General features: G+C 48.1%; 11 protein-coding genes across 11 annotated transcripts; 5 read left to right on the top strand and 6 right to left on the bottom strand.

The window, feature by feature from the left end:
- Positions 1-355: 355 nt before the first annotated feature.
- HD556DRAFT_1226561 (uncharacterized protein) lies at positions 356-2710 on the top strand (the record flags this gene model as incomplete). The annotated part of the gene is made up of 4 exons (XM_041297086.1): positions 356-946; positions 1006-1809; positions 1866-2110; positions 2170-2710. The coding sequence occupies 4 exons, from the start codon at positions 356-358 to the stop codon at positions 2708-2710; spliced, it is 2181 nt and encodes a 726-aa protein (XP_041165920.1).
- A 1022-nt stretch (positions 2711-3732) lies between these two features.
- On the top strand, positions 3733-5898 carry HD556DRAFT_1328898 (chaperonin Cpn60/TCP-1 family). Its single transcript, XM_041301631.1, has 8 exons — positions 3733-3832; positions 3885-3970; positions 4021-4358; positions 4410-4591; positions 4643-4769; positions 4824-5316; positions 5371-5695; positions 5746-5898. The coding sequence occupies exons 1-8, from the start codon at positions 3754-3756 to the stop codon at positions 5778-5780; spliced, it is 1665 nt and encodes a 554-aa protein (XP_041165919.1). The 5' UTR covers positions 3733-3753; the 3' UTR covers positions 5781-5898.
- Positions 5899-5957: 59 nt separating this feature from the next.
- On the top strand, positions 5958-9192 carry HD556DRAFT_591541 (uncharacterized protein). The gene is made up of 8 exons (XM_041311035.1): positions 5958-6463; positions 6513-6686; positions 6747-6969; positions 7034-7454; positions 7531-7929; positions 7993-8351; positions 8407-8524; positions 8593-9192. The coding sequence occupies exons 1-8, from the start codon at positions 6103-6105 to the stop codon at positions 9025-9027; spliced, it is 2490 nt and encodes an 829-aa protein (XP_041165918.1). The 5' UTR covers positions 5958-6102; the 3' UTR covers positions 9028-9192.
- A 305-nt stretch (positions 9193-9497) lies between these two features.
- HD556DRAFT_1328891 (uncharacterized protein) lies at positions 9498-10601 on the top strand. Its single transcript, XM_041301630.1, has one exon. The coding sequence runs from the start codon at positions 9627-9629 to the stop codon at positions 10479-10481; it is 855 nt and encodes a 284-aa protein (XP_041165917.1). The 5' UTR covers positions 9498-9626; the 3' UTR covers positions 10482-10601.
- HD556DRAFT_1328888 (SRR1-domain-containing protein) lies at positions 10602-11923 on the bottom strand. Its single transcript, XM_041301629.1, has 7 exons — positions 11527-11923; positions 11339-11478; positions 11179-11271; positions 10969-11120; positions 10868-10917; positions 10716-10812; positions 10602-10661 (listed from the first exon to the last, which is right to left on the bottom strand). Exons 1-7 carry the CDS (start codon positions 11684-11686, stop codon positions 10643-10645), a joined length of 711 nt encoding a protein of 236 aa, XP_041165916.1. The 5' UTR covers positions 11687-11923; the 3' UTR covers positions 10602-10642.
- On the bottom strand, positions 11924-12757 carry HD556DRAFT_1328878 (uncharacterized protein). The gene is made up of 4 exons (XM_041301628.1): positions 12725-12757; positions 12517-12669; positions 12360-12457; positions 11924-12302 (listed from the first exon to the last, which is right to left on the bottom strand). Exons 1-4 carry the CDS (start codon positions 12733-12735, stop codon positions 12010-12012), a joined length of 555 nt encoding a protein of 184 aa, XP_041165915.1. The 5' UTR covers positions 12736-12757; the 3' UTR covers positions 11924-12009.
- Positions 12758-13840: 1083 nt separating this feature from the next.
- On the bottom strand, positions 13841-18232 carry HD556DRAFT_591515 (CRM1 C terminal-domain-containing protein). Its single transcript, XM_041311034.1, has 17 exons — positions 18027-18232; positions 17891-17974; positions 17733-17834; positions 17608-17680; positions 17454-17560; positions 17049-17399; positions 16447-17001; positions 16159-16396; positions 15892-16101; positions 15679-15830; positions 15526-15630; positions 15259-15472; positions 14971-15200; positions 14764-14911; positions 14611-14712; positions 14255-14558; positions 13841-14204 (listed from the first exon to the last, which is right to left on the bottom strand). Exons 1-17 carry the CDS (start codon positions 18030-18032, stop codon positions 13955-13957), a joined length of 3231 nt encoding a protein of 1076 aa, XP_041165914.1. The 5' UTR covers positions 18033-18232; the 3' UTR covers positions 13841-13954.
- Positions 18233-18494: 262 nt separating this feature from the next.
- HD556DRAFT_1226957 (NAD(P)-binding protein) lies at positions 18495-19837 on the bottom strand (the record flags this gene model as incomplete). Its single annotated transcript, XM_041297123.1, has 6 exons — positions 18495-18616; positions 18670-18731; positions 18791-19065; positions 19112-19419; positions 19473-19615; positions 19671-19837. The coding sequence occupies 6 exons, from the start codon at positions 19835-19837 to the stop codon at positions 18495-18497; spliced, it is 1077 nt and encodes a 358-aa protein (XP_041165913.1).
- A 333-nt stretch (positions 19838-20170) lies between these two features.
- On the top strand, positions 20171-20927 carry HD556DRAFT_1303632 (uncharacterized protein; the record flags this gene model as incomplete). Its single annotated transcript, XM_041299617.1, has 2 exons — positions 20171-20556; positions 20609-20927. The coding sequence occupies 2 exons, from the start codon at positions 20171-20173 to the stop codon at positions 20925-20927; spliced, it is 705 nt and encodes a 234-aa protein (XP_041165912.1).
- A 103-nt stretch (positions 20928-21030) lies between these two features.
- On the bottom strand, positions 21031-22458 carry HD556DRAFT_1328860 (plant expansin). The gene is made up of 4 exons (XM_041301627.1): positions 22129-22458; positions 22034-22070; positions 21861-21974; positions 21031-21807 (listed from the first exon to the last, which is right to left on the bottom strand). The coding sequence occupies exons 1-4, from the start codon at positions 22305-22307 to the stop codon at positions 21295-21297; spliced, it is 843 nt and encodes a 280-aa protein (XP_041165911.1). The 5' UTR covers positions 22308-22458; the 3' UTR covers positions 21031-21294.
- Positions 22459-22829: 371 nt separating this feature from the next.
- HD556DRAFT_589532 (uncharacterized protein) lies at positions 22830-24226 on the bottom strand. The gene is made up of 5 exons (XM_041311032.1): positions 24130-24226; positions 23700-24074; positions 23629-23649; positions 23497-23574; positions 22830-23442 (listed from the first exon to the last, which is right to left on the bottom strand). Exons 2-5 carry the CDS (start codon positions 23940-23942, stop codon positions 22972-22974), a joined length of 813 nt encoding a protein of 270 aa, XP_041165910.1. The 5' UTR covers positions 23943-24074; positions 24130-24226; the 3' UTR covers positions 22830-22971.
- Positions 24227-24311: the final 85 nt, after the last annotated feature.

Below are 24311 nucleotides of genomic sequence, written 5' to 3'. Positions count from 1 at the left end.
TGACTCATTTATGCGGGACTCAGTTCTATGGCCGAGTGGATGCTGCTCGTTTTGTATTGATGTTTTTCTTTGTTCATCTCTTTTCGCACTCTAAGCCACATTAGATCGCTGACTTTGTCGTTGACAGCCACTACTTTCCGTAAATCTACTGGCCACGATCCGTTTGTTTGGGCCACGTCTTACTTCAGTATGTGTTTCTTCTTACAATCAATATTTGTGGACTGTGGATGTCCTCTCTTCTTGGACACTACTCTGTCCCCTGTAACATCTAACTTCGTACGATCACCGTCTGGCGTTCAAACGCTGTTTATTGGCTTAATTATTTGACTTGTTTCACACTCACCTCTCATCAACCATGTCTGATTCATTCTTGAAACGACTCACAGATTATCATTCGAACAAACTTCCAAAAAGAGTTCAATTCCAACCTTCTACTACTATCTCTCGCGACATGACCTTCTTCTCCACCCTTTCTTCGGCTGCAGCTTCGGCTTCAACGCAATACCTACACGCGCCACTTGCTCCCTCTCGCAAACGCGGCCAGGTGCTCAGTGCTAAACATGATGATATTGATGATTTCTTGTCTTCTGACCTCGAGCTGTCGTTCGCTTCTACTATGTCTCTCAATTCTCCTCCACGTAACACAATGACGCTTGTGCAAGATTGCGATGTCCCAATGGACATCTCGCCTGCGTACCGCCCCGTTCAGAAGGAGAATGAGAAGATGAACAGGCCTACCACGCGCCCCCGTGCATCTACCAGTGCCGCTCGTATTTTCGGTCAGGACATGAGCAACAGCAATGTCTCCAACGACTCTGTCAACACAAAAACTGGCACCCAAGCGAACTCCAAACGGATCCAGCGCAGCGCGCTTCCTATGGAGTGGATGGCCCCCTCTAAGCCTTTAAGAACCTCTCAGACGATGGATGGAAACATATTTGCTCCGGTAAGTGATTCTTTTAGTTTAGACCAGCAGGCTTGTTGCTTATATGACTGCACGGGTAGCCGCTGGATGCATCTATTTCTTTAGGGTCTGATGACGCCATGGACGTGGATCCTGCTCCTGAGGTTTCTGAGCAGGACCTGCTACCTTCTCCGCCTCTTTCTGCAGCACCTGCTGTGACTGAGTTTAACAATCTGTTTTATGGGGTTATGACCCAATCCTACTTAGACACCCCTGGAGGGCCGCAGGCAAAAAAGCGTCGTTCTTTATCTCCGGAGACTATTTCGCGTGTTGATAATGAAGCTTTGTCATCGCCTGCTCCTTCGTCACCTTCGCAGCACAAGTTGGATCGCATGGCCACCTTCGCTAAACCTGCGCTCCAGGGCCTTGGAGTCCCCCCTAACGCAAGCAAACGAGCCCGACGTATTGTCTTCTCAGCTTTGGTACAACCCGGTGTCCCTTCGCCACAATCCGCATACCCCGCTCTTGACTCAGATGCTTCGCCAGAGGGGCGGTCAACACTCGAATTGCCTCCTTCACGACGCGCATTTTCTATGGTACCATCCACTGTCCTCGACCACTTATCTGATGAGGGTTCTTCTTTCGACGACCCTGACATGTCCTCTCCTGCCCAGGCATACGCCAAGCGACAGCAGGTCAAGGCTATCCGTAGACGCGATGGAACAGAGGATTTCAGACCTCTGACTGGCGCGACTGCTATGGTCCAGCGTGATATGTTTGAGAGTCCCTCGGCGAAATTCATGGCTGCAGGATTGCCAGGATTTGGGGACAACGAGACACTGGGCAAAATCTTGCCATGTCACCGCGTGCGCGAGGATGGCTTGATGAGGATTGTACCGAAAACTGTAATTGCCTTTATCTGTGGCCTTGGTGACAACACTTAACATTCCATTTTCATTAGTTGGATGATCTTCTCGACGGTGCCTATAATTCTCGCATTGCGAGTTTCCACGTTATCGACTGCCGCTTCGACTATGAATACAACGGTGGACATGTTCCCGGCGCCGTCAACATCAACACCACTGCTGGCGTGGAAGAATTCTTACTTGGCGTGCAGAAGCCTAAACCAACTGTTAGTGGCGACTCTCATAAAAAGACTATTCTGGTTTTCCATTGTGAATTCAGCGCAAAGAGAGCTCCAACATTGTAAGCCAGAAATGCCTCACCATTTTCCCTCCTGACGTTAATTTTGCGATGCCCTTCAGCGCCAAACACCTCCGTGCCAAAGATCGCGCGATGAATAACCACGTGTACCCAAAGATTCACTATCCGGAGGTTTACATCTTGGAAGGCGGGTACTGCGAATATTATAAACAGTGTGCTACTCGCTGTCGTCCTCGGGGCTATGTCACGATGGATGACCCCAACTTTGCACTGTCCCGCAAAGAAGACTTAGACCAGTTTCGCAAGGGCAAATTTGGACGCACGAAGTCGTATGCTTATGGTGACCTAGCTTCGAAAGTCGCTGGTATGACCCAACAGCCATCCAAGAGGAATACCGCGCCTGCTGGTGCTCCTCAGTTATTTGCTGCCGCAAACGCTGCTCGTACACGCCGTAATGGTCTTTCGACTGTGACCGAGGTCGGTAACATCACCCAGACAGACGACGAGGAGACCGACATCGGCGACAGCCCCTGCCCCCCTCCCAATAAAGGTACCATGCTACTGTCAAAGGCGAAAAGATTGGGTCGCGTCGGTATGACCCGCTCTGAAACTTTTGACGCGACTCGTATGGCTGCCTATTAATCTCAACCCGACCTCTCCGTTACTGCTCCATTTTCCTGCACGTTCAAAGCGCGTCTGCTTTCTGCATGTCCAGCAATTCCGCGATCAACTTGATCTCTTCCTAATCAGGATCGATCTTTCTCTACCCTCACGCCTGTCAAACGCCTGGAACCCCATTGCGCTTCCTCGTTTCGTTCAAATCTTCTCTCTCCAATGGCCCAACCAGAAACAACCATTTGTGGCGCCACATTACCGCACACTGATCTCAACGCTCGTCATGCTCTGTGCTGCTCAGAATTTTCGCTGCATCTCTTATATATGTTCAACATCTCTTTCTTCTCAGTTTGATTCTTTATTTGTCTCGCATCTAAGACTGTCGATAGCTATTTATGTCTTTTGTGGTCTCGTCCGTTTCCTTTTACCTCAGTATTTATCCGCTAGGATTCACCCCTTGGCATTATTCAATCGTCAAATGTTAAACATTTATTCATCCTTACCTCCCAACCTGTCAAGTACAACGTGAGTTTCGATTCTGTTTTTGCTGGACATGATTATTGATGGACAGTTAGCTTGTGATAGCATGTGGATAACCACGATTTTCTGTTCACACTTTTTGTTCGATATCTTCCATTCGTATTTGTTGACAATATTTCTCGTTATGGACATGTTATCGCATGGCTTCACACCGACAGATGAAGTTATTGCAGAAGTTATTAGGCCTGGAGGAAACGTGTTTGACTGCTTGCTGGTAAGAGTGTGACCAAGGTTCTCTATCCAACACGCACCAGCGTCGGGGTAGTTATTCCCCAGCAAAGTCATGTCGCCAAAAACATATCTGACTCAGAGGTGCTGATGAGCGTTCGAACTGCAGGGGGGCTTGTCTGTGATACTTTTCAAATGGTAAAACGTCATTCAAGTTAATACTCGCAAGTGGGTCGAATCACTTCCACTTGGAGATGTGCGAAATCCGAACCTCGTGAACCATAGGAGGCAATCTTGCGTAAGCAGGCTGCAGCGACACAAATGTCAGCAACTGTCCTTGAGTTAGATCATCTATACGCAAGATGTTCCAACGTGATCCTCGAGCTGGCGCGTTTCTAGGTGGTGACCGCGTGTCAGGGCAAGATATACGGGATCAGAATGGTACGTGGCTCGGTGGTCGTTAGTCTTAGGCTCAAATGATGCATCGGATCAGTGACCGCGGCCTTGGCCATCGCAAACATCGTCAAAAGCTCTTTGGGTCCACTCGGGCTCGATAAAATGCTCGTTGACAACATCGGAGTGCGCATCTTTTGCTACATGTTCAAGCCTTTCTTTCTTACTTTCATTAGGAAGTGACCATCTCAAATGATGGTGCAACTATCCTGTCTCTTCTGTCTGTGGAACACCCAGCTGGAAAGATTTTCGTCGATCTCGCGCAAAAGCAGGACAAGGAAGTCGGAGATGGTACAACATCTGTGGTCATCATTGCATCTGAGCTCCTTCGACGCGCGAACGAGCTCGTAAAAGCGAAAATACACCCGACCACGATCATCACAGGCTACAGACTTGCTTGCAAAGAGGCTGTCAAGTTCATGCAGGATCAACTTAGCATAAAAATTGATTCTCTCGGTCGTGATGCACTTGTGAATGCTGCCAAGACTAGTATGTCTAGCAAGATCATCGGAAAGTACGTTGTTTAGAAACTTTTGGCAATCCGTCCCCTTAAATCCCTTTGAAGTGACGATGATCTGTTTGCCCCTATGGCTGTGGACGCTATGCTTGCTGTCAAGACCATTAACTTGCGCGGTGACATCAAATATCCGGTCAAGGCTGTCAACGTGCTCAAGGCTCACGGTAAAAGTGCTAGAGAATCCCTGTATGTTCAAGGCTATGCACTGAACTGCACGGTTGCTAGTCAAGGTCCACATACTTTTTTCTTGCATAAACTATCCACTGAACTAGGATCTTTAGCGATGAAAAAACGCGTAACAAATGCAAAAATTGCGTGTTTGGATATAAATCTTCAAAAAGCCCGCATGCAGCTGGGTGTGCAGATACTGGTCGAAGATCCAAATCAGCTGGAGGAGATCAGGAAGCGGTTAGTCTTCAAAGTAATTGTCCATTTGATCCTTGTTTGAATGCGCTTTTGCAGTGAAGCAGAAATTACGCTGGAACGAATTCGAAAAATTTTGGCATCAGGAGCCAACGTTGTTCTGACCACAAAGGGCATTGATGACTTGTGTCTAAAAGAGTTTGTCGAAGCTGGCGCGATGGCAGTTAGAAGGTGCAGAAAAGAGGACCTTCGACGCATCGCAAAGGCAACAGGTGGCACGCTCATCTCAAGTCTCGCGAACTTGGAAGGTGAGGAGACATATGAGGCCAGTTACCTTGGTTCAGCGGACGAAGTTGTCCAGGAGCGCATCTCCGATGATGAATTGATTCTCATCAAGGGCACCAAGGTGGTCAACTCTGCGTCTATTGTTCTGCGCGGGGCGAATGATTACATGCTAGATGAGATGGAGAGAGCATTGCATGACACGCTTTCCATCATTAAGCGTACTTTAGAGAGCGGAGCTGTTGTTCCTGGAGGTGGTGCGGTTGAATCTGCCCTCAGCATTTACTTGGAAAACTTTGCGACAACTTTAGTGAGTCTCATACCTATCGGCATTCCTCTCGATGATCTTATGATTACACACTAGGGATCGCGAGAACAGCTGGCGATCGCCGAATTCGCTGCAGCTTTGCTTTCAATCCCAAAGCAACTTGCTGTCAACGCTGCGAAGGATTCCACCGATCTTGTCGCCAAACTGCGTGCTTACCATCACGCCGCGCAGAACGCGCCTGCGGGTGATCCGAAAAAAGTACTACTTCGGTATGGCCTAGATCTTATGAACGGAGATGTCCGCGACAATGTTGCGGCTGGTGTGCTGGAGCCAACGATGAGTAAAGTCAGGAGTTTGAAGTCAGCGTATGAGGCTGCCATTTCACTTTTGCGGATCGATGACGCTATCCAGTGCGTACCGGGTAAGCGGTTGCCACTCCACCCCAGAAGTCTGTCTCACTGATCTTAACAGAACCGAAGCCAGAAGCAGATTCACATGGCCATTAAACAGAGACAGCCTTGCGTTGACAGTCTTACGTGTAATTCATACGCCCATAATGTTTACTTACATCGAATGTGTGCAATTGTCTTTGAGAATGATCAGAGATATACATGTAAACATCTACGCGATTGTCACGTGATTGTTCCACGCGCAGTGTTTGTTTATGGGGAACTCGCGTTGCACTGCTTAACCTTCTCATCACCGCGCTGCATCAAGCCGTCTCAAATTTCAAACACTGCCTCCTTGGACAGACACGCTAGTCTGCGGGGGACTGGATTTAATCATATTTTTCCCTGACTTATATTCTCATGCTCTAGGCCTGTGCTAATGCCACTTGAAGATTCGAAAGCCGTTACAAGGCCTGCATTTCTCCCACAAATCAGACAGCGTTTCCAAACCCTCGTATGGACTTGTCTCGATTTCGACCTTGTCAGATCTGCAGCTTTCTATGCGGAACTTTACCTTGTCATGGACGAGAACAACCACGATGCGCGTCATCTTTATGCCACAGCACTTCTTCGATCCGGTCAGCCACATTCAGGGCTACAATTAGTCACTGGTGTTCAACAGTCGACATGTAGTGGATGCTTAGAGATCAAGGGAAAGTGTTGTGCTGCTCTCGGTCGGCACAGGCTAGCACACGAAGCTTTTGACGCTAGTTTACAGGATTCCACCTATACCCCGACGGGTGCGCATTCCATTCCATATTGCCGTACACTCACTGACCTTCTCTGCAGCTTCTATGGGCTCTCGAACCTCGCGCGCATTCCCGGAGGAAGCTGCAACGCGATGTCGATCTGGAACGATGGCAATGAAAGGCAATCTTCCTGAGCAGGCTACTCGTAGTTTCCGACAAGCTCTCGCACTCAACCCTATGTTGTGGGAAGCATTTGAGGGCTTGTGCTCTCTCGGTGACCAACTTGGGCTTATTGTCACATCCTGCAACTAACTTAGTTAACTTTCACTTTTAGGTACGGCTCCTGATGTAGACGAGATCTTTCCGGTGCGTCCCGCCCCAGTAAAACAGGGTCCGCCAGAAGAGCCCCCACCAGCCAAGGCCCTCTCTGGCCCGATTGCTACTGGAGTTGGATTTTTTACACCTGACATCACTGCCAATACCACTCTATTTCGTGGCCGCAAGAACGTCCCTCAAGCTTTCCGGATGGATCCTCCACTAGATCCACGCGACTCCATGTAAAGCGGCCACGACCCTCTCATGATGCAATATGTCTGACATGGTCTTCTGCATCATTTCTAGCGCTACTAACGAACCATTCTTCCATACGGAGAACTCATTTCTTCACCCTCCACCCCGCAATTCTAAATTTGAGCCAGCAGGGCCCGGCCCGTCTCAGCCCGCCGCTCGACCACTATCTTCGGCGGATGAGACTGGTCCCGCGCAGAAGAGGCTTCGATCGACGATTCGACAAAAGAGCACTGAGACTGTCGCATGCAAGCCGTCCAAGCTGACTGTGGACGAAACCTCGAAAAAGGCACGCGCACGCCCGGCCCTAAAATTTGCTAATATCTTCTCATCACCGGGTCGTCGTTCTCAGCCCGTCATATCATCCAGGCCAGTTGCTAGTGGTGGAATTACCAAGAATGAGAGAGGGAGTGCTGCTATTGCGCCGCGGCGAAGCACGCGGCTCTTGAGTGGCACTACTAGCAAGCCCCTCAAGGTGAGTGGGTGGATTTCGAGCCTGTTTACCTGGTTGTGTTTTGGTCTAATATCAATTACTGACTTATTTCTTGAAGCATCCACCTCCACGAGATCGCCGCCGACAGTTGACTACCTCGCGATCGCGATCAATAGACTCGGATGGTGAGGATGATGCCAATTTGCATGGAGAGGTCGCGTCCTCGACCTCGCCAACTTCGAACGCTCAGTCACCTCCCTCTGAGACATCGCCCCCGCCAAGCAATTGGACTGCGGCGCATGAACTCGCTGCTCAAGAGGCGTACGATTCAGAAATGGCAGACCAATATATCTATGATCTGCTCCGGCGATTTGCACGTGCTACTCGAGCTTTGTCCAAATATGATTGTTACTCCTGTCTCATGGAACTCGACCAGATACCGCTTGCACACCAACAATCATCGTGGGTATTGGCGATGGTGGGCCGAGCCCACTATGAACGACTCGAGTACGCGTCAGTACGTAATTATCATTGGCACCGCTATGTACTTCTTTTCGTTTACGTTATTTCTCTATTATAGGCAGAGCGAGCGTTCAGGGCAGCTAGAGCTCTGGAGCCTTATCGGTTGGGCGATATGGAGGTTTACTCGACTCTTCTATGGCACCTTCAGCAGAACGTGCAGCTTTCATATCTTGCACAAGAACTTATGAACGTAAACCCACGCTCTTCGCAGGCGTGGATCGCAGTTGGCAATCTGTTTTCCTTACAGAAAGAGCGGTCTCAGGCACTTACGTGTTTTCGACGAGCTGCTGAAATGGATCCGTCCTGTGCTTACGCGTACACTCTTAGCGGACATGAGTCTATTGATGAAGACCTGGACAAAGCTATCGGATTCTTCCAGACTGCCCTCCGCGCAGATCCGCGACATTACAATGCTTGGTTAGGTTTATGTGACACGTCAAGTGGCTTCTCGTGCTGATTGACTTCGCCATAGGTATGGTCTTGGTACCTGCTATTTGCGGATGAGCAAAATACGCCTTGCTGAGTATCACTATCGCAAGGCAGTTGAAATTCATCCAAATAATGCAGTTTTGCTAGGTTGTGTGGGCATGGTGTGTCGCTTGTTTGATACGACTTTCCTGACTCTAATCGACCCTTGTTGTGGCTATCGGCCTCTCAGGCTGTCGAACGTCGGGGTGACAAGGTGGCTGCGCACTCATTATTCGATCAGGCAGTTCGCGTAGCGCCAGATAATGCGCTCGTTCGTTATCGTCGAGCGAAAATCCTTATCTCCATGAAAAGATACGCTGTAAGTGAACACCTGGTTACCAGCCATGATCGGGACGTTGACCTCCATTTTTTTTACATAACTTTTCTCCCACACTCGCAGGAAGCGCTGGAAGATCTACTTCAGCTTCGTGACTCATCTCCCGAGGAGTCAAATGTAGTGTTCCAGATTGCGAAAGTATATCGATTAATGGGTGATGAGGTAAAATCGGCGCACTGGCTCGCCATAGCACGCGATACATCACCAAAGAGTGTCAATAAACTGAAGAAACTTATTGATACCGTCAAGGACGAAGAAGGCAGGGATGACCAGATGGATGAAGGTTGAGGGGGCCGCATCTGTCGGAACGGCGTTCAAGTCGTGTAGATAGCTGGAACCTCGCGGTGCATATAACATTTTTTTTTATCGTTGGCGTGGTGGCGTTATCGCAAAGGAGGTTGTTTGGATATATTTGTGATATCGCCCGGCGGTGACCCGGGTAAATGCTTCTTTCCGAAGTGCATCATTTTGAGTCATTGTCACGGTTTCTCTATTTCAAAATTCCTATATAAGACCGTCTTCGCCCCCTGCCGTCCCCACTTTTTCCTCCCCGTCCATCATCATGTTTGCACAATAAGCTCTTCGTCTTTAAACAGAGCCCCTCTCCAATTCCTCATTGCCGCGTCCCTTTAAAGAGCGTAGGCCCACCATTCTCCTGAAGTATGGTTAACAAACTTGCCCGTAAATCCAACAACGGCACCATCTTGTTCGAACCATTCATCGTCTATCGTATACACCGGTCAAACCAGTTTCAACCCTGGTAGAACAATTTTTGACCCGGGTACGTTATATATGAGTTTGGCCAGGAAGGAATCATATACTAATATTCTGTCTTGGACGTGTCAGACGCCACTCCATCATACGCCTTGAAATTTACCACCCTTCACATGTCAGCAGAACCCGTAGACCTTTCCACCATGGCTCGTTCCAAGCTACATTCAGCTATGGGAGGCAGCCTACACCGCTGGGTGCTTCTCAAAAACTCTATATTTCGACCACCTAGCGCCCCCTATGAGCCCAGTGCGGCGACCAGTGTTTCCTATTCAAAACATGTTTACATTTCAAGCGATGTTGGGGATAACGAAGACGACGATGAGGAGTTGGATTCATTCATGTTCCCCGACGCTTCCAAGCTTGTGGGGGTCGGAGCCAGTACATCCGAAGCTGAGTGGCTCGACTCACTTCTAGAATCCCTAGTCGAAGGTGGAGATGACGCATCGGATGCCGACGTTCGCATATCCGTCCTAGCGGTTGAAGATGATGAAGATCCCCCACTTAGCCCCTTAACGTCACCAATGTCTTCGTCGGACGACCTATTCAGCCATCAAGCATACGTTGTGCCATATCCCGTGCCATATCCGCCTTTCCATCCACCACTTGTTCGTCCATATGATCTTGGTCCCATCATTGAGTCTCCTATTTCACCATTTCCAGCGTATGACGCTCTACCCTACTATGATGCCGACGAGTTAGACGATCTATCTGTCCCAGAAGCCATAGAGGACACTTCAGACGACGAGTCCGATGCCCTTTCCACGCCTTCCCTAGGACGCTCGTCAGAACTTGACTTTGTGGATCCGACGTCCCTGCCTCTTCCAGGGCAACGGGGGAGGCGACGGTCACAGCCTCACGTGTACATCCGGCACCCGGACTCTTATTTTGATCGTTATGCGCTCGATCCCCTTCCGTTTCCCGATGAAGATCACTCCACTTCGTATAATGCTGTCTATCATGAATGTTAGTTTCGCCTTTTTTAACCTAGAATATGGTTTTCTGCCCTATAGTAAGTAGTGTACATAACCGTCACTTTGTTCATGTATGTTAGTTTCCATTTTGGGAATATGGTTCTCGCTTCCGCCTCTTCAGGAGTGACCATCACGGGGAATAACTTGAACCCTCCTTCTCACGACATTACGCTACCGCTGTCGGAGGAACGGCGTTTTAGCACTGATCACCTTATTGCGAGCGCTACTGACTGCGGAATGGGGTGCTTCACGTGTTGGACCGAAATGTTATTGAACGCCGAAGAGAAGCTTTCTAATGCGGGAAGAGAGTGGCACTCGAGGTGAGGAACTGCATAACGACCGTGAGATTAGCCTGCATTCGTTGTTATCATGATCAATCCCACCTAAACGCATCAAATACGGAGATTCGACTTCTAACTTTGACTGGGGGTGGCTGCGGAGAGGGTCCATAAACTCACCCTCTCGAGTGATAGTGTACACGTACTTGTCGGTGTAATCGCTGAACCGGTTCGCAATGAAGATGATGCGCGCCAGTTGCTCTTCTGACCAATTAGCACCGATAATGTTTTCGTACAGCTTGAGGTCACAATGCGGCATATACAGGATTGTTGGACGTTCTACCGCATGCTTTCCGTCCTGGAATAAAACAGGCACTTATCGGACACTGTCGTACATGACAGAACAAAAGACTTGCTGTGTCTGGCAAACATCGCATCCCGAAGCTCTGGAATAATGCCTTATCTGCATCCGTAAACACTGGATCATATACGGACACATTTGATGGACCCTTACAACACAAAGAACCAGCGTCAGAAGAAGTACTAGTAGTAGCGCCGTGACATGGTGTAACTCACTATTTCCAAGATGGTGCATGAGCTGATGAGGAAAGCCAGTTGCGCTCGGGCCTCACGGGACGATGAGGGACTTCCCAAACCAAGACACAGCACATCAGGACATGATAGATTAGTCCTCTGCAGGGCGTCTTGTAAGAGACCTGATACCAATCAACAAGACGCTCGGACAATGAAAGCATTGTCCCGACCCAGACAAGTCGTTATCCAGCCATTGGATTCAATATCCGCTTTGCAACGATCTACGAGGTCTATCAGCAAGGGCTGTTCGCGTCTGCCATTACCTCTTCGATTCTTTCGAGCACGGGCACGAGTCGTGGCTTGTGAATACGCGAAGGAGGTATCTTCCATTGCCGAACAAGGTTCCTGAAGTTAGTACGTGACAGGCGGTGCGAAGGGTAGAACAAACGAATGTGTGATGTGACTCAGAAGAGCTACTACCCCACCGGCTCGCACAGTGGCGACAGTCCGGGGCTCGCTAGCATTGATCCTGTCAATTGTTGCGCCAGGAACTGGAACATTGTAAAAAAGACTCTCATCGTCGCCGTACCGGCCTGTACGGAACCCGGAAATCGCTAGTGTGCTAGTAGCAAACTGTTAAGATACCGCATAGTCACTTGTAGATAAGGTTGCATATTACAATGGAAGCACCCAAAAAGGCCACGTGGAAACTACTACAGAGTTTGCAAGGCCCACAAGTCATCTCCAAGATGTGTGACAATCTCGACAGCTACATCTTTGTTCAGTTTTCGCATGTCCTCCGTGCCAAGCGTGGTGATTCCGATTCCAACAGCGTGCTCTTTTCCCTCAGCATGTACAGCAACAGCGGTACCTTTTGGTAATGCTTCCTCAGACGGGGGAAGGTAACCTCCAGCTGAAGTTAATCCGGGACACATCATGGGAGCACCTGCCAGCAGAAAGCGAATTGCGCCCCTGTCAACGCCAACTTTAGGTAGAATGAACGGATCTGCAAATGGTGCATTTCATATGTGTTTGACACCATCAGACCCGAGGAGTGGCTTACACTGGTGAAGTAATCGAAGGGTGGGGTAAAACGGCCCATCAAAATGCTGGAAAAAGAGGGGTACGTTTTGGACGGAGTATATTGAGATGTGTTCTCTGCTTCTTGTCATGCAGACCAAGTATGTCAGACAGACTCATCAGATCCTGGAAAGACGTACCATTTTACGTGGATTAAAGTCTCCTTCTTAGGCCAGATCTCTTCCAGTGTTTCTAATCCGATCTTCCACTGTTGAAGCACAGCAGCCCTTATCGATCGTTGTACAGAGGACTTGGGTGGCGTTTGGCCTGCGATATCTGTGGAAGGCGTAAATCTAGGGTGTAATCGTGAGCGATGAGCTGCTGTGCGAATACAATTCTAGTATATACTTTTTGAACATCGTGATGGTGATGAATAAAGGTTGGAACTTCCTCCACCGTTTCAGCACACGGCGCACACAGTACTACCAAACAGTAATGTACCATTGCAGTCTTGGTAACAACTGTTCCTCATCTTCAACAACATCACTCTACTTCAATGTCATGGAGGTAGGTTCTTTCCCTTCATATCGTGGTTTTTAAATAGAGTGTGATCTTTTTTCTTCAGTAAATTCCAACCCTTCCTCGATCGATGATATACCAGGGGACATTGAACGAGGGAGGCAATTATAGACCAAGATGGTTCTACTATCAATTCGCAGAAAACGCGATTCGTCGACTACTTTCAGCGTGTAGACGTCTTGAGGGATATATGACTGGTCAGATTGAAGACGAAGAGAACAAGGATGACTCAAGTAAGCCTTATCTCCGGTGTTCTGCCTCATGTGTCTCTTCACTGATCAGGTTCCCATATGTTGCTACAGAAGTTCTCTGCAGTGAAATACAGCTGATAGTTGAAACCTGCGTCAGTTCATCGAACCAGCTGCTGACACCGTCCTGGGAAATGGTCCTTGACGGATCGAGGTGAAGTCAGAGATGGTCATGGCTTCTTAGATCAATCCCGTCTTTCTCACCAAGAAACCGGCAGAGGTGCCTATCCTTTCGCCGCCATCCTCTGAAGAACCCAGAGTTGTGCTCAAATGCCCAACCATCGGTCATGGGGTGCCTCTTGCGACACGTCGAGACTCGAGACGCCATCTATAGGCCCTTCACCTTCTTGTCCTCGTCATTCAGCTGGATGAAGTTCCAGCTAATGCAGGCGTCATCACCAACTTGAATGTCGTTACGTTACCGATCCGTCCCAGTAAGCAGTTTCATTTTCCGTATCACAGAGTGGAGCTCAGACATGGATAAGCGCGAAGCCAGCAGACTACGAACGATAGCAGCGGTGGAGTGCGGGTGGAGAGTCACGCGATCTGCTTCCGTGGGTTTCGTCCCAACATATGTTAGATAAGTTAGATATACTACTTTCTTGTATTGCCTGGCCTACACACTAATACATTAGATACCGAGAACACAAGAAATCTTCGATAGCAGATTGAGTTGCTATGATAAAAGGTGATAAAATGAGATTCGTCCACTTTCTGAGGAAAGGCAAGTGAGACGTAGAGTGCATGCAAGGTGAGATGGGGCGCGACTTGTGCGAGAAACTACGGTACATGGCAGAAGGACTGAGACCTTTCATGATATATCCTCGTCTTTGTCCTCGAGCTGCGAAGGTTTGAGCATGCCAGGGATACGCATGGCCATCTCTCGTTCTGCTTGGGCCTTCATCTGTGCTTCTGCTTCCTTTTCTTCTAAAAACAGCTCGGCATTATCGCCAGAGGAGAACTCCTTAAGCTGGATGAGGAAGTCGCGTAGAGCGAGCTTAAAGCGGTTGATATCGCCATGGAACTCGCCAAGACCCGAGACGAAGACTTGAACTTGCGAGCTGCAGAAATCATTCAGAGATGCCAGCAGGAAAGTGAAAAGGGGACGCACTTCTGCACATGAGGGAATGCTGTCTTCAATAGATTGGCACAATATTCTTTAAGGAACACGGAATTTGAAACGGTAGGATCTGCCATCTGTGCAGGATCAAATAGGGGTGCTTGGATCTGGTTCGTCTCAACTAGCTGGAACATGCGAGCGAGTAGAAGACTTTGAAGTTTGAAACCACTCTTGTGGTCTGTGTCCGTGAGTACAAAGAATATATCTTGCACAATACTCAGGAAGTACTGTTGGAAATATGCATTGCTAACGGCAGTCTCTGCGCCAGCAAAATTGTTGACCACCTCAAGGCACACTAAAATAAACCGTAAGTGCGCCCTCTCCATGTACGTGAAGTATGTGCTCACAGTTGAGTCCGGTGTCAGCAATATCACGCATCGTGTGCTTAATTGCCCAGATGATGCTATCCATGAACAGCTTGAACTGTTGCGGTGGGATACCAAGCAAAGCTGTAAAGTTATTAGTGCGAGGAGATGATTCTAAAATCAAGAAACACATACCAGGGAAACAATTAAGGTTGATTGCTCGGAGGAGCTTGAAGAACCCAACGCGATGTTCTGGGAACTCAGAAAAGTCTTGGTTGATCATGGTCAACGTAGGCTCGAAGACTGCATCAAGAATGGCAGGAACTTGAGGAGTTAACAAAGGCTGTGATTGTAGGATGGGGTGAGCGAACAAGCACGGTATTGGCCATGCTATGCACTTACCCCGAGACGACTTGTGATGGTAGCCATCACGTTCAGCACCTCAGCATCTCGTGCAGTCGGTACATTGCGGTTGTAGTCACCAAGAATTGCATCCAGTAGTGGGGGCATGAAGTTCGTATTCACAGCTTCGAGATCCTCAGCCTTCTTGATATACGTCTCCATCAGTTTCAAGATCTCCTTCTTAACAGTGCGCAACTGCCGTATCTTTGGCGTCTTGGTGGCAATGGTGCCTAATGATTGGGGATTAGCTACGGTACAGGAAGGAATTGGGAAGGCTGAACCACGAACCTTCCCGAGCTACCGTCTCGCTGATAATGCCACTGACTGCCTTGTACAGACCCAACATGTCCAAAAAGACCCGCCCCACCTGAGGCAGGTAGAAGCTGCCAATAGATGTACAAGCAGACACGTTCGTCTTGAGGACATTAGATAAAATTTTGATATTATCAAGGTTGCTTAGGACATCCATATTCTGCGCCGCTTGAGCCATCAACGAATCCCACTTAATGAAACTGTGAGCAAGAGACTTCTCTCGCTGATGAAAAAGGTACACACAGCGTTATTCGGTAGTTCCATCAGCTTAGCAATGAGTTTCTCCTGCTGAGGTTTGTTGGGCTGCGCGGAAATCATGTAACCGACGGCCTCGTAGAAGGTATGTACCTATTGGAAAAATAAGAAGGCATACCCAAATAAGATCACGCAACACACCTGTTGAGGCGACAGGTCGACAGTGATTCGATGAAGTAGCCGCAATATTTCGTCTACGAATGGCTCCTGTTCTCCCGATTGTTGCATGACAAAATGTCTCCTACACTTCTGAGCAATCTTGATGAACGTGTCGCATGCCATGTCTTGCACACCTGGAGGCGTCATACAGACATGGTCAGAGTGACAAGAGTATTTTATCAATAGGCTCCTTACCTTCATGGGTCTCGTGCATGAACTCGAACAACTTATTGACGACTGTCTTCAGGAATTTCCAATGTGCCTTCAAAAAGCGTGGATACTGGCCGACGATGTACATGATATCTGAGGCGACGACAGCTTTGTTGTCTTTGCCTCGTTTGATTTCGCACAATCCTAATAGATCCTTGATGACGGTGACAAGGAAGCGTTTTTCGGTTTCCTCATCTGTAGATTGCAAGAGGGGTTTAGAGCAGATCAGACGGCTACGAAAATAGCACTTACTCATTGCTCCTGATATGCTTCCAATGGCCCAGCAAAGCGTGTTCAAGTTCTGCCAACTCCATTCCGAACCATCGACTTGCTTTGCAAGTTTTTCGGTCAGTATATTTTCGGTGTCCACAACATCAAGATGCGTAAGATAGACCAGCAACTCCCGCATCTGCTTATAGAGGACAATCGTATCCGATTCCTTCATGAATTCACGAACGATTTCACCCTCGTCATTTTCGACAATTAGTACCTGAAACCATCGTTATATCGAAGAGACAAGAAAGGAAAATTGAACCGCACCTCCTCTGGCTTCACCATTCGCTCGATGACAACAAGTCTCAAGTTACTCAAGACGTCACTGTAGATGTTCTTTCTCAAAGACATGCCGTTGAGCATATTTCCGCTGCTGCTCCCGAGGCTCAAGCCCATGAGTAATCCGCTCTCACCAATAGGAAGAGCTTGGATCTCATCGTAGAGTTCTGCCACGAGTTTTGACCAGTATTCAAGAGTGATCTTGAAAATCTCGCGCTCGTCAACTTGGGAGATCTTGACCATGTAAAGATGTGCATTTAACAGAACATCACGGTTCGCCTCGGTCTCGACAGCGCGTAGATGGGTGGACAAGAAGTTGGAGAGGAAGAGGGCAAGGTTAAGAACGAGCTCCTGACCGGCGTCTGATGCTGAAGAATATGCCGCAGCAATGTTGGTAGAAGGAGGAATCATGCGGTTGACGGAGGTCATGACCATGGCAAACAATATGACAAATTTTGGATCATATTCTGGGCCCACGTTCAATCCAGCAATCTCTGCTAGACATTTGAGCGTCACATTCCTAAAGTCAGGGGCTTCTAGGAACTGCAGAACAGTTAACTTGGTTTGAGGCGAAGTGATGACAATCTTACGCGATTCAACAGTGTGTCGATTATCATGGTCTCGAAAATATATCCCAGAGGTATCCAATTCAAGAAACGCAGTAATGTTTCGAGAGTTGCCTTGATTAAACTTGTCTTCTGGGCATCCTCCAAAACTTCGGAACAGAGTTTGAAGATCTCGCTGAATTCGCCGCACATCTGATTCTTAAGATTCTTGATCTTGGTTTGCGTCATCTGCTCAGCAGAGAAATCGAAGACTTCTTCTGAAAGCAACCGCAATATGACCATATTGTTCTCGCACAAGGAAAGGTTGGTTTTCGAGGACTCCACGAGTTCAGTGATGAAAGTTGGCCAGTTATGCGGCCACTCCTGTTTCAGAATCTGAAAGGTTTAATCCATAAAGATTATCTATACTCATGTATGCGTATCACTCACTTGAACGAGGGCGAGGTTCAGTTTGTTGATGTACGTCTTCTCTTTCCGCATGGTGGTCTCGTCAGATGCCACCTTGACGGTGATTCCAACAACGAAATTACGGATTCCTACACGCGACGTTAGCCACGTCAGTTATCTCAAGGAATAACCCTGCCTAATCTCTGTCCATCTGGTAATGTTTTCCATCGCGTCACAATGAGCTTTTCTAGAATCTGCAAGCCGATGTACTGCGAATACGGAATCAGCTATTATGAACACGCCTTTCGTACAGGACAGTACCTTTGACTGCGGGAATGAGGATCTCTCCAAAACGTCAGGAACCCTTGTCCATGCATCAGGATGTTCTTCAAACTGCGTCAGCACGTGTTGAGCCATTTGTTGCTGGTCAAATGAATGTAAGTTCATCGCAAATGGCGAACGGTAGCTCCGCCACTCACTTCCTGGCCAGAACCGGTGTAAAATGCCATGACGACTTTATCCAGCAGGGAAACATCGAATTCCCTCGAGAAATCGAGCAAGCCCTAGATGCTAACTTGAACAAGAATAAACGATGATGAAGCGCGAAGAGCTTACCTCCATGGTTGCAAGAATTCACTGCACCTAAGCTGCTGCGATATTACGGTCGATGATCCCAGGTTCCGCCTCCGTTGAAGCGAAGATGAAGGAAGATTACGAACAGCAAGGAAGGGATGTTGGGCAATGGGCACAGGGTCCTCCCTCCACATCTAATCTGCTGACATAATATCGCTTCATAATCAGCTCTGTGGCTAGCATCATAATTAATGTAAACATTTATTAGTATGGACGCGTGTTGGACGCGTCTACAGACCTGCCAAGGCTGCAGAGATGGCTAACGTCGCAAGTCGATATACATCTCAATTATAATATCATGGTGAGTTCGTCAGAACCAGATGCCATCACTTTCGGTCTGGTGATTAACTTCTTCGGTGCCTCTCGACGATCCCGATTCGATATCAGGTAGAATCATTTGCACGAGGTAACGAAATGTATCTACAGCAGACCAGTACTTGAATAACGTTGTCACAGGCTGCCATCTATTTTGACTACAACTTTGCCAGTAGCTCGTGATGTCATGATGCGCTCGTACGCACTAAGAACGTCCTCGAATCCATACACGGAGTCTACTGTCAGTTTGAGTTTGCCTTGAAATGCGGTAAACCCGAGTACCAAACACACGAAAGATCCAGTACGATACCTTCCGCCATTAAATCGCGCAGCTTTGCAAGATCCTGTGGCTTGTGAGTTACGCTTACCATGCTGTAAACCGTATGTCCGAGTCAGCGGCGCGCAATGATTTGGTAGCAGAATGCACCGACCTCCACTTTGCATTAACACCACCGAGGAACGATGGCCTCAGAACTTCGCAGGTCAAAGAAAGAAACTTTGAGACGCCAGCAGATCCGCCCCACGATTTTAGGTCTGGCCAAGGTCCAGTTGAGATGAATATACCTCTTGGTTTCATGTAGGCATTCGAGTGCTTGTAAAGAGCCGGGTCAACTAAAGCAACGGCATCAAAGATGATGTCAAATTTGGGTGAGGGCGGATTTTCCACCAAGTGCTCATGAAGAGGTTTGTTCGTGTAATCGAGAAACTGGCGGGGTGTTAGGAAAGAAATAACTACAGGGGAAAGCGCATACTTCATCTGCCCCCGCGTTACGACAAATTTCCTCATTTCTTGACGAAGCACTAGTGACAACCTTTGCACCAAGAGCCTTCGCAATATAAATGGCATTCATGCCAACCGCTGAACTTCCGCCATTGACGAATACACACTGGCCAGCTTGAAGCTTTCCAATGCCGATTAGGGCCTGAAAGGCAGTCTCCCCAGCTAGGGGAAGACCACAAGCCTCGATCGCAGAGACATTGGACGGTTTCAGGATTAAATGAGTAGCAGGAAGCTTTGCATACTCTGTCAGCGCACCCTGCCCCGTCTTCAACTGCAGTGCTATCCAACAACCTGAATCAATGTGATATGTGCACGAGAATACTCATACTCACGAACAGGAATAAACCCGATAACCTCGTCTCCTGCGGAGAACTCAGTGCCGTTTGCATCCACAACCACACCGGCGAAATCATGTTCTGGTGTTATTGGTCTCCTGGCAAGGATGTCGGGCGCAACCGACATGACCTTCCATCCTCTAATAAAATTCAAAGATATAATGAGTTCAATAAATGTCCTGTAAGGACACCTACACCGGATTAAGTGCTGCCGCCTGGACCTTCACAAGCACTTCCCCAAGTGAAAGGGGAGGAACAGGCAGGTCCGTCTGGAAAACAAGAGATTCGTAAGGTTTGCCTCGCTTCACAGATCTCCAAGCCCGATGTGTCTCCGGCAGTTTTGGAACTGGATCAGTGCTCATTGCGTGGCAAACACGAACTTGAAGAATGTATGGCCAACCAGGCCTGAGATTTTCATAGCGGCCGTGGTAAGTGACGTCGACAACTAATAATTGGATTACAAACTCCGCGACAGTCTAGATAGATCTTAACATCGTTTCGCAAGATTCGCTCGCTCGTCCGTTCGTCCTTCTGTGACTTCCACCTACTAAAACCAATAGCAAGAGTTCTATTGAATCATTTGACCCAGAATAATTCCAGGTAAGTAAAAAATGCTGAGGCACGTAAGATGCGTTGATTGCGCACTAGTAGACGCTAGCCATCGAAGCCCCTATTCAATCGCACCAGGACTGAAAATGACCGACTCTCATAGCGATTCCTCCATCGAAATCATAAGCAGCATTTCTTGTTGTGCTACAGAAGCTTCTGAAGATGTGGTTGTTTGGAGCGTCAGCGATGAATACTCATCGGAGAGTAGCGTTACCGACAGCGACACGGACTTTGTCCTGTTACCCCGTACCTCAGCGGAGGGCGCTCCTAACAATGATTCCGTCGACAGCACCCTAGAGGATAGTATGCTGTCCATTCCATTCAATCTATTATCAGTCAACAAAGTGGAGTATGAATGGGATACGAACCAAGTCCACAAACCAAATCAAAACGTGGAACAAATCTTGAATCCAGCAATGGAGGCAAGAACCCCCAATGGTTCATATGAAGACGCTTCAGCGTACATCACGCAGTGCGTATTTGCTCATACTTAATGAAATAATTTATAACTTCATTGCGGGCAGGTACCTGGATGCCCCTGTGAAGGAGAACAATCCTGGTGCGAAGCTCCTGCTTCTGCAGGCTCTTCTTGTCGAATTCGGTATTTCCAAACAGCTGCCCGCCAGCATATCATCAGCAACAAAACTTCTGAAGGCCTCGCTACATGTCAATATCAACGATTATGTAGCGAAGCGGGGGAAAAATCAAGGCGAGCTACAACAGATCATGCAACCCAGCAAGAAAGCCCTACGTAAGGATCTTCGCCGAAGTAGCCGTCGGAGCTCCCTGAAGTGGGTGAAGGAACATGGACTAAACGTACTTCTAATCGGCTTCTCTCACTAATTCGCGGAGAAGTACTTTTTCTTTCATCCATGCACGGTATAGCATAGACTCGTAGTTTACAACGGTAAATGACATCACTAATATTCACTTGTTCCCAATGTGCTCCATGATTTGAGTTCAACTCGAAGAAAAACAACATGAATTTTACAATATCTATGACCACGAGAACATATGACTAGCAAGTTCGGAGTCAGCATATTTATGCAACGGAATGTTCAGGGGAAAGGGTATAAACAGCACTGCAACAAATCTACGAGCTCAACGTGCAGAAGAGCTGTGTGAAATGTGAAGAAGTAACCGAGTAAAATATTGTAATAAAGATAGACACTGCGTCCTGTGTCCAAATGAGATGTTCCAGTGCACGACCTTAAATACCGCTCTCTTCGGCTACTAGCATGATCCCGATCTCAATCACGGCTTGGTTCAAGGCCAGAAGATTTTGGGGGTTGGCGCTGTCTGGCGCAGCCACAGCAGACCCAGTGGGGACGGCAATCCCACTGCCCACACCTGAGTTGTAATTGACCGAAGCAGACGAAGCGGGAGTGGTGGCGGTGGTCGAGGGGGTGGGAGTGGTGGCGGGAGTGGGTGTGGTAGGAGTCGGAGTCGGAGTCGGAGTGGTAGGAGTCGGAGTGCTGGAAGTATATGAAGATGTAGTGGGTGTCCGTGTCGGCGTTGGAGTCGAAGTCGTAGGATCAGGAGTCCATGTCGTCGCTGGAGTCGAGGTGGTAGGCTCAGGAGTCCAGGTTGAGCTGCTAGTTGACGTAGTAGCAGTTCCGTCATTGAACCACCATGACCCGTAGATCACACCTTCCGACGCATCCGCAAAGTAGTCGAAAAGACCGGTAGAGAAGTCAAGTCCACCATAAGGGCAGCCCATACACTAGCCGTCTGTGGGTAAGGTCACAGTATGGAATAGCGTAGTGGAGTACAGACCTCATCCATGATAACAGCCTGGGCTGTTTTTCCACCATAAGAAATCGTGATTGACATGAAGCACATTGGACCAGGATATCCACTGCCGTATTGATCGACATTTAGCGCCACGATCTAGAAATGACACATAACATGAGAAGAAGACGTCATCCAGATATCTTATCGATACTGACAAAGTCAGTGGGAGCACTGGTGTCTCCGCAAGCACCCCTTTGAAAAAAGAAGTGATGAGCAATATTCAAATAAGGCACCCGTCGATGGAACTCACAAGCCGACATCATAGAAGGTGAACCGAGAGTTATCGAAGGAACGCTTAAGGACATCCACATCACCACGGGCACGGATGGCAACTTCTTGGTGACGTCTGCCCCAGTGATTACCATGAGTGTTGGCGAAACTGAAAGGAATGATTGTAGAGAGAAAACCGAGAATGGTAGTGACCCGCATTGTGCAATTTGTAAGGAAGGAATGGCACAAGTTTCCGGTGCAGGTGATCTGTATCAAATTTGAAGTTGAAGGAGCGTATACACAAGAGAATGACTAGCTCGTAAGATTACAGCTTTGTTACTTGGAAGCTTAGGGAAGGGAGTGGTCTATGTTACGATGAAAATAGTGAAATCTCTTCATACCAACCATTATCAGACTAGGACCCCGGGAACATCCGCAGTTACTACCAAACCGTGTCGCAAATATCCGAAAGCGATGAGGAGGTTATTGTTGAAACGAATTTGCAAGGAATCTTGTTATTTTTCAACCATGCATGCCATACCATTGCCGTACCGTTACAACCACATTTCTATGGCGATTTGACTCTATCATTTACATAAACCCTTTTCAAGGGCTATTTCACCCTTAAACCTTGAAATGCCCGACAAGGTATTGAAATCCAAACCAGACATTGTAATAACAGTATCATCGACAAGTAAAATCGCCCCCGAAAACTTTGGACAGGCAATGGGATGTACGATATTATGTGGGTATAGCAGCTACTGGCTGAAGAATAAGTCCTTTGAATCTTAACGAGCTAGAGAAACGTCCACAAAGTAGATATAGCAATGCCATACTTTTGTAAAGTAATTCGCAGCAGAATGCGAAATTGAAACAGCTAATATTACGTCTGAGCGTCACTAAGAAGTCCGCCAAGGTACACCATTGCCAGGTTGAGGTTCATGAGAGCGGAAGAGTCTCCGACAGACGCAGGAACAGACCCAGCGGTCTCCGATACAGAATCGGCACTTGTTGTGCTCGAGGCACTGCTCGACGCCGAAGGCGACGACGAAATAGAAGTGTTTGAGGTTGAGGAGCTGATTGAACTTGAAGTTATCGAAGATGAGGACGGTGTAGGGCTGGGACTCGAGGTTGTCGAAGGTGGAGGAGGTGGGGTTGAGGTTGGCGTTGGCGTTGGTTGGGGCTGCGAGGTAGTGGTTGGGGGCGGTTGATAGGTGGATGTACTAGGTGACGGTGCCGGAGCAGAGGCACTATTGAAGGACCATGTTCCAGTGAGCACACCGGCACCAAGTGGACCGAAACCCTGGAAAAGGCCTTCCGAAAAATCAAGGCCACCGTAGGGGCATCCCATACACTATTTTGGGTGTCAGACTAATCCAACTAGTATCACGATGGTTGTTGTCTTTACCTCGTCAACAACCTGAGCCTGCAATGACACTCCGTTGCAAGTAATCGTGATCATTTGAAAGCATGATCCACTGAATTGCTAGAAAATCTCATTGAATTGCATTACAAAAACACTGAAATTTGAAATTGTTACCTGTGTATTCATTGCGACTACCTAAATAATCGAAGTTAGCCCCAGGTAATTAATTTGAATTGATCGCATACCATGTCGCTGTCTTGGTTTACTTTACCGCAAGCACCCAGACCGACCGCATAAAATGTGAAACGGGAATTGGGGAAATCGCGTTTGTACATATCAACATCTCCTGAGTCTCGAACGGCGAGGGCCGAATTCAGACGCTTTCCATCATGATGGCGTCGCTGGAATTGGTGGGCACTGCTGGCCGACACCGAGCACCACGATAGCACGAACGACAGTAACACTGACAAGTGAGCAAAGAAGCGCATGCAGTCAGCCTAGAAAACAAGTAGAGAGCGTGAGGGTCGACGGGAAGGAAATCCGCAAAAAGAGTGACTGGTCGTTGTTGTGAAAAATTTGAACACAGAAGGTGATGGTCAGAAAGTGAACGTGAGCCCACGCTTGAGATACAACATATTATATGGAGACTCTTGTGACTATCACAATATCACTTACGGCTTCTAGACGCCCAGGCTTATACCCGATTGGCCCTTAAATTAGAAGGAGGGTGCTGCAGTGCCTGATGCCGCCAATTGTTCGAGTTGCAACCAAGCCGCTGACAGCTCTGGCATGTGTGTTTTATCATGATATTCATGGGTGACATGTCAATTGCCTGACTATGTTGCAGTTCGGGACTC

This window comes from Suillus plorans (assembly GCF_016647745.1).
Source record: "Suillus plorans strain S12 chromosome Unknown HD556scaffold_4, whole genome shotgun sequence".
In the NCBI taxonomy this organism is placed as follows: Eukaryota; Fungi; Basidiomycota; class Agaricomycetes; order Boletales; family Suillaceae; genus Suillus; species Suillus plorans.
Note: the sequence above shows the minus strand (reverse complement) of the source record. Positions and strands in the feature narration are given on the sequence as shown.